This window comes from Hypanus sabinus, chromosome 23, assembly GCF_030144855.1.
Source record: "Hypanus sabinus isolate sHypSab1 chromosome 23, sHypSab1.hap1, whole genome shotgun sequence".
In the NCBI taxonomy this organism is placed as follows: Eukaryota; Metazoa; Chordata; class Chondrichthyes; order Myliobatiformes; family Dasyatidae; genus Hypanus; species Hypanus sabinus.
Genome location: NC_082728.1, coordinates 26,411,851 through 26,429,182, shown reverse-complemented (window position 1 = coordinate 26,429,182; position 17,332 = coordinate 26,411,851). Strand labels below are relative to the sequence as shown.

Genomic DNA, 17,332 nt, shown 5'->3' with positions numbered 1-17,332 from the left:
TCTACAAAGGATTGCGAGGACTGCTAAGAGGATCATCAGTGTCACTCTTCCACCCATCTGATATATTCATTAGGAGCACTGCGTATACAGAGCTCTTAGCATTGTCAATGATCCCTCCCATCTGTCCAACAATCTCTTTGACCCCCTACCATCAGGCAGGAGGCATCATACCATTAGGACAAACACTGTTAGGATATGAATCAGCTTCTTTCCCCAGGGCATGAGACTGCTGAACTCACTGCCACCACCCAGGTCTACAAAAGACCATAAGAGAGAGGAGTAGAACTAGTCTTATCAGTCCATCGAGTCTGCTTTCCCATTTATTGTCTCTCTCAAACCCATTCTCTTGCCTTCTCCCCGTAACCTTTGATGCCCTGACTAACCAAGAACCTATCAACCTCCACTTTAAATATACTCAAATGACCCGGCCCCCACAGCCATCTACAGCAATGAATTTCAGAGATTCACCATCCTCTGGCTAAGCAAATTCTTTTAAATGTTGGTTTTTAAAAGCTTCCAAATCCTCACTAAATTTTGCTATTTTATTTATCAGTACCCTGTATGCTGTCTTTGATTACTCTCATCACTACAGTTGCTTCATCCACCTTGAAGAATACTTCTTCATTTTTGTGATGTATCTATCCTGCACCTTCCGAATTCCCTTTAGAAATTGTTGTTCTGCCATCACTCCGGCTAGTGTGCCATTCCAACTCACTTTGGTCAGCTCCTTTCTTATGCCTCTACAAGTCCTTTTACTCCATTGTAATAATGATACATCTGACTTTAGCTTCTCCTTCTCAAACCGCAGGATGAATTCTATCATATTATGATCACTGTCTCCTAAGGGGTTTTTTTTTCACTTAAACTCCCTAATCATATCTAGTTCATTACACAACACCCAACCTAGAACTGCCTTCCCCTAATGGGCTCAAGCACAAGCTGCTCTAAAAAGCCACCTTGTACGCACTTTTGCTCTCTTCGGATCCAACGACCACCTAATTTTCCCAAAACTATCTGGACACTGAAGTCTCCATAATTAACATAACAGTACCAATATTACATGTTCTTTTCTCCTTCCTGTGGAAATTTATATCTCACACCCTGGCAACTGTTCAAAGGCTTGTATACAACTCCATCAGGGTCTTATTACACTTGCAGTTTCTAACCTCTACCTGCAAAGATTCGATATCACTTGTTTTTCCTGAGGATTTGATTTCAGTTTTACTAATGGAGCCACTCCACCAACCACTAGCCTCTACCAACCAGCCCGTCCTTTTGATACAAGGTATATCCTTGGATACTAAGTTCCCAACTATGATCTTCTTTCAACCACAACTTAGTGACGCCCATGTCATACCTGCCAATCTCTAAGTGCACTGCAAGATCATCTATCTTATCCCGTATATTGTGTGCATTCAAAAACGATACCTTCAGTCTTGAATTAATTACCCTTTTGAATTTTGACCGCATGTTAGCCTTCACCTCATCCTACTGACTGCAATTTTGGCCTATCATCTGCCTGTCTTTCTGCACAGTCACACTACACATTCCATTGATTTGTATACCAACTGCCCCATTCTCAGCCCTATCATTCAGGATCCCTTCCCCATACCAACTTAATTTAAACTCTTGCCAACTGCTCTAGCAAACTGACTACAAGGACACTGATTCCCCTCAGGTTCAGATGTAACCTGTCCTTTTAGTATAGGTAGTACCTTCCTCAGAAGGGATCCTATGATGTAGAAATCTGAAATCCTTCCTCCTGCACTACTTCCTCAGTCACTCGTTCATCTGTACTATCATGCTATTTCTGTCCTTACAAGTATGCGGTACTGGGAGTAATCTAGATTACAACCTTGAAGGTCCTGCTCTTCAGCCTCTTCCCTAATTCCCCGTACTCACTGTTAAGAACTTCTTCACCCTTCCTACCTACGTCATTGGTGCCAATGTATACTATGACTTCTGGCTGCTCACCCTCCGTCTCAAGAATCTGAACATCCAGGACCCTAGTACCTGGGAAGCAAAACACCATCCTGGCTTCTCTTTCATAGCCACAGAATCTCCTATCAATCCCATAACTATCATCACATTTGAAGCACCAGATGCAAATACTGTTTACTTTTTGACTTTTGTCATAAATGGACAATATTTGGTTGATCTATTTGTGGCAATATTATCTTATGTGTTGTGACAGATTTATATGTACTGTGTTGTGCACTTTGGTCTGGAGGAACATTGTTTCGTTTGGTGGTATACATGTATATGGTTGAATTACAATAAACTTAAACTTGAATTCAGTATCTCCGCCCCCCCCCACCCCCGCCACCCACTAACTCATAAGTAGAGACCAATTGTTGCGATCTTATTATCACACATCTCCAATCAAGTTACACATTACAGAAGCTGGGGCCTTCCTGAATAATGCACTGGCACAATTAAATCACTTCTCATATTTTACTTTAAAAAGTTTGTGAGATTAATTACATTAAAAAACAAACTGATGTTCAGAATGTCAAACTAAACTTAATTTAGTTAATGAGTATTTAAATTTAAAATTATACTCTTATGGTGAATCTTACTGGAGCATTTTGAGACTGAATTCATTTAAATAAAACCTTACCAGGATTTAACTCCTGCTCAGACACGTAAAATACAAGATTTGCTGCAGGTTCCATCTAATGAATTTAAAATAGGATTTTAGACAAGATGCCAAGTTGCCAGTGATGGTAATTCATTTTTTTTAAAAAAAACAGCACTTTATAGTTGTACCCTGTTTTTTCAAGGTCTTTGAATTCACATAGTTTGGCAAGGACAGATAGTTCACCAGTAACGGACCTGCACATTACCTAGTGACAAACTATATTAAAAAATGAAGTCCCCCCATGATTTCCTTGCTTTTTAACCACAGTCTAAACTTGCCCTGCCACCTCTAGCACATGATGCATATATTCCACTGAATTTCGTCCTCCTTTAAATTGTAATGTTTTGCTTTTTTTTAAAATAAAAAGTATACTTTTGTGCTATGTTTCTCTCTATAGCTCCTTTTAAGGCCTTTACTAACTTTCTCACAATTCACTACAGTTCCAAACTTGCACACAAATTTGGAAATTGCTTCTGTATGTTAACACTATTTATATATATATGAAACTGCAGATTTGCATGCATAATGTTCTGATCTAAAGAAAACAAGAGAATACATGACTGTCCTGTGGGGGCGTGGCTTATTCTGATTCTCGAAAGTTGCTTCCGTTGTGATTGGCTAGTTTAGAAGCTGCCATTGCTTTCCCCATTGGATAGATGCCTGGTGTACAGTTTCAAATATCCTGAGTATATAAAATAACACATGGACGGGACTTGCTCTTCTTCCTTTGTTTAAGGCAAGGATGTACATAACGATTGGGAAGGTATACTCAACGTGCACTTTTAACTAAGTACATTTGTTGAATATTCAGCTTTGTAATGTATGTAACTTGGGGAACATGGAAGTTTGGTCAAATTTTTACTATTTGTAAATAAATGATTAATATACCTATACGCAGAGATTGCTTTCTGTATCACTTGCCAGACTCACGAACCTGATTCAACATTACAGTGACATAGTCAGACACTTTGCAATGTTCATGCCTACTACTTCCTTCAAAACCTCGGTAATGGAAACAACTTTAGTTCCACATAGACAGCTTAAACTTTATTTTGCAACCCCCAACAGCCAGAATGTTTTCTTCCTTTAATTTTATATTGTTTGGTTTTTAAATGGTGAGTAGAGCTCTTGCCCATTTAGTATACAGTATAACCATTACATTAAGTTATTTTATTCACTAATCCCATCCTCAATTTTGTTATTTTACCCACAATAACCTCCCAACTCTCAGTGAGTATTCTGTGTTGCATTGCATAACCATAATGAGTCAACCTTTTATGATTGTGCTCAGACTTCCATTCATTCACTTAAGCTATTAACTAAGCCCTTTTATTATTAATGACTACAATCTGATATGGCTTGTTTGCTTTTTGGAGTTCAACAAGCATACCTGCAGTTCAAGTCACAAGCTGTGTCCTTGTCCCTCAGCATTTTCCACCATATCAGTATTTCTAGAATAACCATACTGCTTTCATTAACTTTCATATACGTATAGACACATATGCTGTTATATTAATTCTAATGTTGTCCTTTGCAGAGCACAAATCCAGTCTTACCATTTGATAGAGGACATAATCCTGAGAGAATATTAATTAATGTTGTCTTTCCAGTTCCACTGTGGCCCAATAGTGCAGTAATCTGATCTTGATAAATATCGAACGACAAACCTGAAGATAAAATGTGTAATACAGACAAGTCATTAACTTGACATGAATGATTTTTCTTTGATCTCTTAAAAAGAAAATCCACTTTCATTTTTTATGACTATTAATCAGTCACCAGCCATGAAACAAGGAAAGCTCTAGTCCATTGCCCTAAATATTGCTTCATGCCACCTTCACTGCATTATGACTGCAATGTGTCAAACACAAATATACCACAGTTGCACAACTAGGCTATGCTAACACACCACTTGAACCAATTACTTCCATGATCAAGAAAGAACAGGCAACAGGCACATGGAAACACCATCACATTAAGTTTCCCTCCAAATCACCTCCAAAACATTCAGATATGGAAATACATAATCATTCCTTAATCATCACAGTGTTCAAGTCCAGTAGCTCGCCATCCAGCACTTGGCAACTCCTTCAGCAGAAAGATTGCAGCTGTTCATGCAGGTAGCTCACTACCACTTCTCAAAAGCCACATAGAGTTGGGCAATAAATGCAATGAATTTTCAGTGAAACCTACATTCTAAAGAACCCTGAAATAAGACAACTAAGCACATAATCATAACATTGATATCATAAAATCATACATCATAAAGGAAGACCTATGAGCTTAACTTGCCTGATCCTGCCATTTGCAAGATCTACACTTTCATTCACCTGTTCTTTCATTATAGCTTTCATTTTAAAATAAATTCACATACTTCTTTTTAGGAATGTACTTTGGATCATCATGTGTTAAAAAAAATCCCTTCCCAATGCTGGTATTTCATGCCAATAACTGTGAAAAGCCTTGGCACAGGGATATTCACCAAGGACTCTGGCTTAGATGAATGTAAGCCAGTATTGTGGCAGCATTACTGCAGCCTAGGCCGATTCATCTACTACTTCCACATTGATACACAAAAAATCAAGTATTAGTATGGAAAATATAAACACTGCAAGAGAAAACCTCTTTCACATGTAAAGTTAAATGCATATTCTTCAAATTTGCCTGACTGGAGGAATTAAAAGTTTTACAAAATAATCTTGAAATAGCATAAATATTGTGAACCATGCCCCTAGAGGTATGGGAACAATTGTTAATCACATCCACTCACAAAATGTAAAGTAAAATTTAGAATGAAGCCAACCAGAGTGCCAATGATAATTGTAACAAATAAATTCTTCACATTAAATATATTTGCATATGGAAAGGCTTGTCATAAACAAAACATACCACCTGATATAACCTTCATCTCTCAACTAAATTAACATGCATTGCACTGAATCAACAACGTAATCGTGAAATAATATGTAAAGAATAGAGCCAACAGAAGTACAGACCTTTCAGAGCTTCCACCTTCTTCTCCTTTCCTTTAAATAACTTGTAAACATCACTTAACCTGAAAAGTACCACATACTATCATCAGAATTGCTCTCGTTGCTGCATGTCATTTTCTTATTCAAAGTAAATTGATTATCTAAGTATATACATGTCACTATATTCTGTTGTGGCAGTTAACTGTGGTATTCCTATGCCACTCAGTCACTCCCACTTGGAAGGCGTTCAAATCTTGTACAAGCAGCGTTATCAATAAAGCTCAGTTGAATATCCTGCATGGTGCTGTACTGTGTGTGCTCTGCAGTATTCCTCAAGAATGAACACATCACATACAACTCTGAGATTAAGTTTCTTGCGAGCATTTATGATAAATACAAAGAAACACAATAAAATCAATGAAAAAAAACCACAAGACAAACAACCAATCTGCAAAGGACAAACTATGCAAATACAAAAAGAAAAAAATAATAATAAATAAACAAGCAATAGATATTCGAGAATATGAGATCCTTGAAAGTGAGTCCATAGGCTATAGAAACAGTTCAGTGTTGGGATGAGTGTGTGAAGTCATCTCCTCTAGCCTAAAGCCTGATAGTTGATGGGTAATAACTGTTCCTGAACCTGCTGGTGTTGGTCCTAAGGCTCCTGTAACTCCTTCTTGATGGCAACAGTGAGAAGAGAGCATGGCCTGGATGGTGAGGGTTCTTGATGATGGATCCTGCTTCCCTGCGACAGCATTCCTTGTAGATGTTTAAAGGTGGGGTAGGCTTTACCTGTGATGGAGTGGGCAGTATCTGCTACTTTTTGTAGACTTTTCTATTCAAGGGCATTGCCATTTCCATACCAGGCTGTGATGTAACCAGTACATTATGCATTGCTTGGCCATTAAGAGCCATTTTAGCTCTGTTTTCAGGTTTGTCTCCAAATGCAAGAATTTACATTACTAATATGATGGGTTCTGCTCTATTGAACAAAATGTAAAATAATTACAGATTACAATAAGGATTACAATTACAAATAGGAATTGCCAAGCCTGTAGGTTCCTGTTAAAAAGAATTATACTGAACAGTGACTGAGATTATCTGATTTACATAAAGGTTGCATACAACATACAAGGTGGACGCCATGGAGGGATTGTCTACGGAGTCTCTGTGGGTGGAGGTTAGGAACAGGAAGGTGTCAATAACTTCATTGGTTTTTTTTTAATAGGCCACCCAATAGTAACAGGGATATTGAGGAGCAGATAGGGAAAGAGATTCTGGAAAGGTGTAATAATAACAGTTGTCATGATGGGAGATTTTAATTTCCCAAATATTAACTGGCATCTCCCTACAGCAAGGGGTTTAGATGGGGTGGAGTCTGTTAGGTGTATTCAGGAAGGTTTCTTGACACAATATGTATATAAGCCCAGAAGAGGAGAGGCTGTACTTGATTTGGTATTGGGAAACAAACCTGGTCAGGTGTCAGATCTCCCAGTGGGAGAGCATTTTGGAGATAGTGATCATGATTCTGTCTCCTTTACAATAGCATTGGAGAGAGACAGGAACAATCAAGCTATAAAAGTGTTTAATTGGAGTAAGGGGAATTATGAAGCTATCAGACAGGAAATTGGAGGCTTAAGTGGAAACAGATGTTGTCATGCTAAAGTACAGAAGAAATGTGGCAAATAGTCAAGGGATATTTGTGTAGAGCTCTGTATAGGTATATTCCAATGAAACAGGGAAGTTATGGTGGGGTATGGGAACCGTGGTGTACAAAGGCTGTAAAAAATCTATTCAAGAAGAAAAGAAAAGCTTACAAAAGGTTCAGGGAGCTAGGTAATGTTAGAGATTTAGAAGATTATAAGGCTAACAGGAAGGAGCTTAAGCTGGAAATTAGGAGAGCAGAAATTGGGAACAGATGTTCTTAGGGAAATGTACAGCAGAACTGTAGCAAATGTTCAGGAAATAATTTCGTGGCATTCTGCATAGGTATGGTCCAATGAGACAGGGAAAGAATGGTGTAACGTACAGGAACTGTGGTGTACAAAGGCTGTTGAAAATCTAGTCAAGAAGAAAAGCTTATGAAAGGTTCAGAAAACTAGGTAATCATAGAGATCTAGAAGAACCAGAAGGGACTATGAGAAGGCCTTGGCGGGCAAGATTAAGGAAAACCCCTAGGCATTCTACAAGTACGTGAAGAGCAAGAGGATAAGCCATGAAAGATTAGGACCTATTATGTGTGACAGTGGAAAAGTGTGTATAAAACCGGAGGAAATAGCAGAGGTACTTAATGAATACTTTACTTCAGTATTCACTATGGAAAAGGATCTTAGTGATTGCAGTGACAACTTTCAGCAGACTGAACAGCAACTGTAGATATTAAGAAAGAGGATGTGCCGGAGTTTTGCAAAGCATCAAGTTGGATAAGTCGCCGGGACCGGATGAGACGTAACCTAGGCTACTGTGGGAGGCGAGGGAGTAAATTGCTGAGCCTCTGGCGATGATCTTTGCATCATCAATGGGGACGGGAGAGGTTCCGGAGGATTGGAGGGTTGCGAATGTTGTTCCTTTATTCAAGAAAGGGAGTAGAGATAGCTCAGGAAATTATAGATCAGTGAGTCTTACTTCAGTGGTTCGTAAGTTGATGGAGAAGATCCTGAGAGGCAGGATTTATGAACATTTAGAGAGGTATAATACAATTAGGAATAGTCATCATGGCTTTCTCAAGGGCAGGTCATGCCGTACAAGCCTGATTGAATTTTTTGAGGATGTGACTAAACACATTGATGAAGGAAGAGCAGTAGATGTAGTGTATATGGATTTCAGCAAGGCTTTTGATAAGGTACCCCATGCAAGGCTTATTGAGAAAGTAAAGAGGCATGGGATCCAAGGGAACACGGCTTTGTGGATCCAGAACTGGCTGGCCCACAGAAGGCAAAGAGTGGTCATAGGCAGATCATATTCTGCATGGAGGTTGGTCACTAGTGGGATGCCTCAGGGATCTGTTCTGGGACCCTTACTCTTAGTGATTTTTATAAATGACCTGGATGAAGAAGTGGAGGGATGGGTTATTAAGTTTGCTGATGACACAAAGGTTGGAGGTGTCGAAGATAGTATGGAGGACTCTCTAAACAGTTATTTATTATAGTGGATAGTGTGGCGGGCTCTCAGAGGACATTGATAAGATGCAAATCGGGGCTGAGAAGTTGCAGATGGAGTTCAACCCAGATAAGTATGAAGTGGTTCATTTTGGTAGGTCAAATATGATGGCAGAATATAGTATTAATGGTAAAACTCTTGACAGTGTGGAGGATCGGAGGGATCTTGGGGTCCTAGTCCATAGGACACTCAAAGCATCTGCGCAGGTTGACTTTGTGGGTTAAGAAGGCGTATGGTCTATTGGCCTTCATCAATTGTGGAATTGAATTTAGGAGCCAAGAAGTAATGTTGCAGCTATATAGGACCCTGGTCAGAACCCACTTGGAGTACTGTGCTCAGGTCTAGTCGTCTCACTACAGGAAGGATGTGGAAGCCATAGTGAACTCCGCCTTTTTTCCTTGGAGCGACGGAGGATGAGATGTGACCTGATAGAGGTGTATAAGTTGTTGAGAGGCACTGATCGTGTGGATAGTCAGAGGCCTGTTCCCCCAGGGCTGAAATGGTTGCCACAAGAGGACAGAGGTTTCAGGTGCTGGGGAGTAGGTACAGAGGAGATGTAAGGGGTAAATATTTTACTCAGAGAGTGGCGAGTGCGTGGAATAGGCTGCCGGCAATGGAGGAGGAGGCGGATACGATTGGGTATTTTAAGAGACTTCTCGATAGGTACATGGAGTTTAGCAAAATAGAGGGCTATAGGTAAGCCTAGTAATTTCTAAGGTAGGGACATGTTCAACACAACTTTGGGGGCCGAAGGGCCTGTATTGCGCTGTAGGTTTTCTATGTTTCTATGCAACAATTTGAGCAGTCCTTCCAATCATTTCTAGCAAAGGTATTCCACTGGAAATAAGCACATTATTTAAATAAGATATATAAAAAGGATAGTTTTATTCAAGTACAGGCTCTATCTTTTTTATCTTATATGATTCTATCTTTAAAGTTTTTTTTAGTTGAAGCTAAAAGTCTTGTTTATGTGTCTGAGCAACTGCCAATCAATTAAATTAATAATATTTAAAAACACAACCATTGTGGTATAGATGTCCCATTTAAGTGTAGAAACTGCATAGCAGCCTTCTCCTGCCCTTTCTCACCTGACCCCAACTTTATCGTGTCTCCCTGTCGTCATAAATCTATTCATCTCAACTGCTCAGCTCAACTACTTGTTGACTAATGGAGGTTTACTAAAACTGAAGAATTAAAATAGAAACTATTCCCATCTTCAAGATGCAAGCCATATTTGAATGGACTTATTTGATTTACTATCTAGCCAGGGTGCTGGATAGTGGATTGTCTTTGAAATTAATATTTAAGTTCTTATTCAGAGGCATGTAGACTAAGAAATACAGTAGAAATTAAAATTTCTGCTCTGGCAGTTCTTTTTTTGGAATCTGGGCAATCCCTTTGAAGTCAGACATCATCAGATAAAATTTTCAGGTGGTGACATACCTGCTTCCCTTATCCTTCTTTGGCACATAAATCATGGTTTGAGATGATCATGTCAAGCATCCTCGGCAAGTAACTGCAAATCATTTTCTGGATGCCAGAAACTGGAGCCACTGCATGACAGAGATGGAGATAACAAACGTACAACCTCATGCTGATCAGCCAGGTTGATTGATTCTGGATGATAATGTGTCTGGAGAGCTGTTTGAGCTACACTCATCCAGAGAAGTGGGAAGCATCATGCATCAGATTTTTGCCTTGTAGATGATGGAAAAGCTTTCCTGTTGCAGTTGACTCAACAATAGTAATGTCTTATAAATAATTATAGACTGGTTCATTTGGAGATAACCATTACCTGGCACTTCCGTAGTGTGACTATTTTTTTTTGCCATTTCTCAGCCTAGAACAGATTGCTGTCCAGGTCATACAGGCACAGATTGCTACATTTACTACGGTGTTGCAATTGGAAAGGAACATCGTGCAGTCATCAGCAAGTATCCCCATTTCATTTATCATCCGTGACGCAGCTGAACATAGCTGGGCTTAGAACACTGCTCAGAGGAACTCCTGCAGTGAAATACTGTGGTTGAATGATAGATCTCTTGCAGTAATGACCATCTTCTTTTGTATCTCCAACTTCTGAGCTCTGTTTTATTTTGGCTCCTTGAAGCCACATTCAGTCAAATGTGGCTTTGACATATAGGGCAGTCATTCTCATCTCACCTCAGGATTTCGGATCTTTGATATAATTACGGTCCAAGTGTGTGACGATAAAAAGAACCAAGCAGTCCTGGTAAAACTCACAGTGGATATCAGTAGGCAAGTTATTGTCGAGAAAGTGCTGTTTGACAGCATTTTGGTAAAACTATCAACCTGCTGATAATTAAGGCTGTTGGGTTCCAATTAGTCAGATTGGTTTGTGTTGCTTCTTGTGATCAAGACATACTGTACGTGACAATTTCCACATTACTGAGTAAATACAAGCGTTGCAACTGCAGTGAAATAGCCGAGGCAAAATTAGTTCAGGAGCCTAATTCTGTATTACCAGGATGCTGCCTGGGACACAGTAAGAATTTTCCATCATTCAAACAATCACATTTGTTTAATCCAAGTCTTCTTTACAACTAATCCTGTTGGAATCGCATCCTAAAGTGGGCATTTGATTCCCTTGTTGGCTGAACCTTTGTATATTTTTAACTTCTCGGGGAACAAAAAGCTATTGTAAAACACTATTAAAATTGTTTTTTAAAAATACATTTCCATGTCCACCATGAAGAGCTGTGTGCTTCCCAGAGTCCAATCTGAATCCAGAATGATAATGTGAAAGAAATCAGAAGGAATTTCCTTTCACAAACAAAAGAAAATCTGCAGATGCTGGAAATCAAGGTAACACACAAAATGCTAGAGGAACTCAGCAGGACAGGCAGTATCTATAGAAAAGAGTAAATAGTCAATATTTCAGGCCAAGACCCTTCATCAGGACTGAAAAAAAAAAGTCAGAGTAAGATGGGGGGGGGGGGGGAAGAGACGATAAGGAAGTACAAGGTAATAGGCGATAGGTAAGGTGACACCGCGTTGAGGCCACACTCAGGTTGGAGGAGCAACACCTTATAATTCATCCGAGTAGCCTTCAACCTGATGGCATGAAAATCTATTTCTTGAACTTCTGGTAATGCCCCTACCACCTCTCCTTCACTATTTCCCTATTCCTATTTCCCCCTCTCATCTTATCTCCTTACCTACCTATCACCTTCTTCTGGTGCTCCTCTCGTTCCCTTTCTTCCATAGTCTTCTATGCTCTATCAGGTTTCCCCTTCTCCAGCCCTTTCTCTCTTTCACCAATCGACTTCCCAGCTCTTTACTTCATTCCTCCCCCTCCCAATTTTGCTTCTCACTCCTCCTCCACCCTCTTACCCCTTAACTCATTTTCCAGTCCTGATAAAGGGTCTCAGCCCAAAATATCGACTGCTTACTCTTTTCCATAATTCTGCCTGGCTGCTGAGTTCCTCCAGTATTTTGTATGTGTTACCAGAAATTTAATTTGATTATTATACTGTATAGAATCAGCTTTGTTAGTGCACATTAGTACACAGCTCAACAGCATTGCAAGCTTAGTGCTAGAAACTACAGACAAATTTCTAGTTTTTGCCAACTCTCCATTCATTGCTGAATTGCTATTCATACCTGATTGCTTCTTTTCCTTTAAATTCTGCAGGTATTGCTTCAACCACCTCATTAAATATAGATCCTTGGCCAAGTTCATTTTCACAATCAATTTGATCATAATGTTTCTTTTTACGGAACCAATAAGAAGGCTGAAGGAAATAAAAGAAAGGCTGATGTTGCCCAAATTCACCTAATAAAGGCAAAGCACAAAGATTTTTAACGTTAATATTGGCAAAAGAATCAAACCAGAATACTCAATAAAAATATAAATACAAGTTAATCCATTTTGAGTAATAAAAACAATCTTGGGCAATAATTTAGTGAAAGCTACAGACTTTAAAATCCAATACTATTTACTGAAATAGAACTATACTCCTTGGAAAAAAAATAACTTAACAGTTTTCCCCACTACTTGAAAGGGGTGGAAGTCAGAAACAGGGAGGGGTCAATAACTCCACTGGGTGTTTTTTTATAGACCATCCAATAGTAACAGGGACATCAAGGAGCAGAGAGGGAGACAAATTCTGGAAAGGTTTAATAATAATAGTTATCATGGTGGGAGATTTTAATTTCCCAAATATTGATTGGCATCTCCCTAGAGCGAGAGGTTTAGATGGGGTGGAGCTTATTAGTTGTGTTCAGGAAGGTTTCTTGACACAATATGTAGATAAGCCTACAAGAGGAGAGGCTGTACTTGACCTGGTACTGGGAAATGAACCTGGTTTGGTGTCACAATTATCTCAGTGGGAGAGCATTTTGGAGATAGTGATCACAATTCTATCTCCTTTCCCATAGCATGGGAGAGTGATAAGAACAGACAAGTTAGGGAAATGTTTAATTGGAGTAAGGGAAAATATGAAGCTGTCAGGCAGGAACTTGGAAGCAGAAATTTGGAACAGATGTTCTCAGGGAAATGTATGGCAAAAATGTAGCAAGTGCTCAGTTCTGATTTTACTGTGTACTGTACCAGCAGTTTATGGTCAAAAGGACAATAGACCTGACTTGACTACAGGATGGATGTGGAAACTATAGAAAGGGGGCAGAGGAGATTTACAAAGATGCTGCCTTGGATTAAGGAGCATGCCTTATGAGAATAGGTTGAGTGAACTTGGCTTTTTCGCTTGAAGTGACAGAGGATGAGAGGTGACCTGACAGAGGAGTATAAGATGATGAGAGGCATTGACCATGTCAATAGTCAGAGGCTTTCTCCCCAGGGCTGAAATGGTTAAAATGAGAGGACACAGTGTTAAGGTGCTTGGAAGTAGGTACAGAGGAGATGTTAGGGATAAGTTTTTTTTAATACAGAGAATGGTGAGTGTGTGGAATGGGCTGCCAGTAATGGCGGTGGAGGCGGATACGAAAGGGTCTTTTAAGAGATTCCTGGATAGGGACATGGAGCTTAGTAAAACAGAGGGCTATAGGTAACCCTAGGTAATTTCTAAAGTAAGTATATGTTCGGCACTGTACTGTGGGCCAAAGGGTCTGTATTGTGCTGAAGGTTTTTCTATGTTTCTATGTTTTTAAATAGTGTGAAGGAAAACAAGAGCACAAGAAAATAGGAGCATTGTGATCGCACCAATTCTTAATCAGTGAAAGCTTGATGTACACTATCATCAGATTATATATTTATTTTTCTCTGATATCAACTCTGCCATGAATGGTCTGCAGCCCGCTCCGAGAGAAGGAGGGCTGCATGAGGGGCTTGCAACCCCTTGTTGTAAAAAAACAGTGCTATAGAAATGCTAACAGAAGCTCCAAAGTTCTCATCCTTGGGAAAGGAAGAATCTAAGATGGGCTACAGCAAGGGACAATATGAAAGACTGATCCAAGACAGAGGACACTGGCAAGCTGCTGTTGGCAGCTTATGTCCCAGTAGAAATGATGGGCTTAACTCACTTTCTCTGATGTTGAGTATTGAACATTAACAGCCAACAAAACTGTCTCTGTAATAGTTTTGTAGTTTTAAAATAGAATACAGAAGATAATAAAAGATGAACAAGAACTGTCCAACAGTCATATGCCATATTATATTTCTGTAGTATTCAAATGACAGTAGACATTATCAAGTTTCTTTGACACAATGGAAATAATAGAAGTAACAACAGCTAGGCCCAATACATTTGAAAACAGTTGTATGTTGAAACAAAGCTTTCCCAAAATATAAATTAACAAAAAAAATTCTCGTATCAGAACAATCACTTATTTTCAACATTAAGTTTGTTAGATTGTGATGTCAGAATGTGCATTAACTTTTAGAACAATTATCTGAGATATGTTTTAAGGAGGAATTGGTTCTGTTGTATAATTGATGAAATAAGCTAATAAGTGGATTTATATTTTAAATGGATGACAGTTATCAAATCAAATGCACTTATAGAACATGAACAGAAAACGAATAAGGTTAAGTAACACAAAGGGCTATTTTTGCATAAATACAGACATTTGAAAGTGTACGCTTGTGGGTCTGTGGGAAAATAAGCAGATTAATAGACAGATAGGAAAATGTAAACTCTCTCCCATGTCATGAAGTAATAATTCAGAGAAGACTGGACATCATGAGTATCACAGGAATTAATTCCATGACAGAGAGTAATCAGAATTGAGACTGTGCAAGGTCCTCTTGTTGACAACAAATATAACAGAGATTACCAAGGTCTCCTGGCAATGAATGTAGAAATGAAGATGCTGAGTCTGCTCTTGATAGCCTTTGTACCAGTCAGTGACATTGAGAGCACAAACTATGGCAGTAGGAGCAGAGCTCCAGACTGAGAGTCATATGGCAGAGCCTTTTGTAACATATTCCAGAAACCAATGGACCAAATCAAACAAGAAGTTAAAGGAGGAGTCTTGAAAGTCAAATTTTATGAAAGCATGTTTAAATATTTTCCAGTATTTTTTTCAACATGCAAGATCAGATCCTTAAAGAGCACCTGCATTTTCTTTCTAGCATCATTCACTTACAAACTAACTTTTAACCACTTGCACTCTTGACTGTGAGTTGGTGTTAACCCCTTGCTATCTTGGCTGTACGTTTAAAATCTTTGTAGGAATCTACACAGTTTTCACAGGGAATTTAGAACTGACTACTAAATCACGCACAAATTTATTTAGGAAACATGATCACAGTGGGGAATCCAAATTCTAAGATGTTTGACTATATTGGGCATGTGATTCAACATGTAATCTAAAAAGCTTTAAGGTTTCACATCTCATATCACCCTGAAGCTGGTATGGTAGAAAGTATGAACCAATCATTGAAGATCTCATTAGCTAAGCCATTCAGGAGACTGGCCAAACATAGACCAAGTTGGTCTCAGTAATTTTGATGAAGCTCAACAGAATCCCTAACCAAACAACCAGACTAAATCCTTATGAACTGCTGGCAAGATAAGAATGGGACTCCACTAGAAAAGCCAGTGTTAAGGCAAAAGGGAATGATTACAGAATGGATAAATATCAACCAGCTAACTATTCAGGAATGCATGTGCACTTATACAGATTCACACAATCACACATGGGTGCATAGTGCAAAGGACTGGTTATGTGGGATTGGTCTTGCTGATCCCAATCTCCACCCCATCCACAAAACGTGAGAACACACAGAGGATACAACAGGGAGACCACTACCTCTGATATACCCTGCTGAGTCCCCATGTCTGGGATGGCATGAGAAGAGGGCCATCACTGATAGGATCTCAATAAACCATTGTCAACATTCAACAGGAGATAGGAAGGCTGCCTTATGTGATTTTAATGAAATCAAAGGTGTAGAGTGGAAGTCAGCAAATTAAATTTTCAGCCAGCTTGTGCTGCCTTTCATGACTATGGGCAAAACTGCTGTTTATTTATGGTGGAATTAGTTGTCGAGTTATACAGTCCAATTTTTGATTCAACCTATGATACTCCACAATAATTAGGGAAGCCCAAACAGCTCAAGTTTATATCACAGCAACAAGGGTGTTATATGTGACAAATGAGGTAGTGAGATATCAGCCAGAACACCTGACAATTTCAGGAAAAGATAACTGGACTGATTAATAAATGTTACAAATTTGATGACTGACGGTCACCAAGTTATACTGCAAGGGCCAAAAGAAGGGATTTTAGAAGAAGAAAAGCAAATATATTAGGACGGGTAGCATTCAGGATTCACTTTTTACATGAATAAAGACAGTGAAAGTACATGCTCACTGTTTTAGTTAATTTGCAGTCAGTCCTGGAAGGTCTGCAGGGAAATAAACAGAACGATAAATAAAGAGAGGCTAATATAGATTCTCTTCTAAAACCATGAAGAAAGAATAAGACATCCAGTGGAACACAAATAAAATTTAAAAAAATATGGTGGGAATTAATCCAGTGAGTAACCAGGACTGAGACTGTGCAGGATTCCCTTGTTTACAATAAAAGTAGTAGAGACTGCAAAGGCCTTCTTAAGAGGAATGTAAATATAGAGACAGTTAGTCTGTTTTTTTTTGGTACAAGGCCCCAGTGATTTATCCATCTTAAAGCTCTTCAAGACTGCTAACATTTCCTCTTTTCTAATGTTATTATGTTGATGCTGTTGAAGATTCTGAAGGCACGATCACATGCACTTGGAGAAGCAAGAACTGATTAGGAGTTGGCATGGTTTAGTGCAGGGGAAAATTGAGTTTTTTTTGAGGAGGCAGCCAAGAAAATTGATGAGGTCAGCACAGTAAATGAGATTGCTTGGACCACAGCAAGGTTTTTGACATGGTCTTATGTAGTAGCTTGGTTGAGAAGGTTAAGGCATAAACGATGCAAACTGCGCTAGCAAACTGATTCCAAAAGTAGATTGGTGATAGGAAGCAAAAATAGCAGTGGAAGGGTATGTTTTCTAGCAGGAAGTCTCCAGCAGGTAGTGTATACTGCTTGGATTGGTGCTGGGATGTAAATCACTTGCCATGAGAATGTAGATAACCTAAGTAATAAA

General features: G+C 39.1%; 1 protein-coding gene across 1 annotated transcript in view; it reads right to left on the bottom strand.

The window, feature by feature from the left end:
* abca5 (ATP-binding cassette, sub-family A (ABC1), member 5) overlaps positions 1-17,332 on the bottom strand; it is a 111,018-nt gene that overhangs the window by 57,903 nt on the left and 35,783 nt on the right. The window contains exons 9-11 of the mRNA XM_059948569.1: positions 12,400-12,571; positions 5,638-5,696; positions 4,198-4,308 (exon numbers count right to left, since the gene is read on the bottom strand). Of these exons, the coding sequence (XP_059804552.1) occupies positions 4,198-4,308; positions 5,638-5,696; positions 12,400-12,571 (342 nt within the window). The remainder of the gene's footprint in view (positions 1-4,197; positions 4,309-5,637; positions 5,697-12,399; positions 12,572-17,332) is intronic.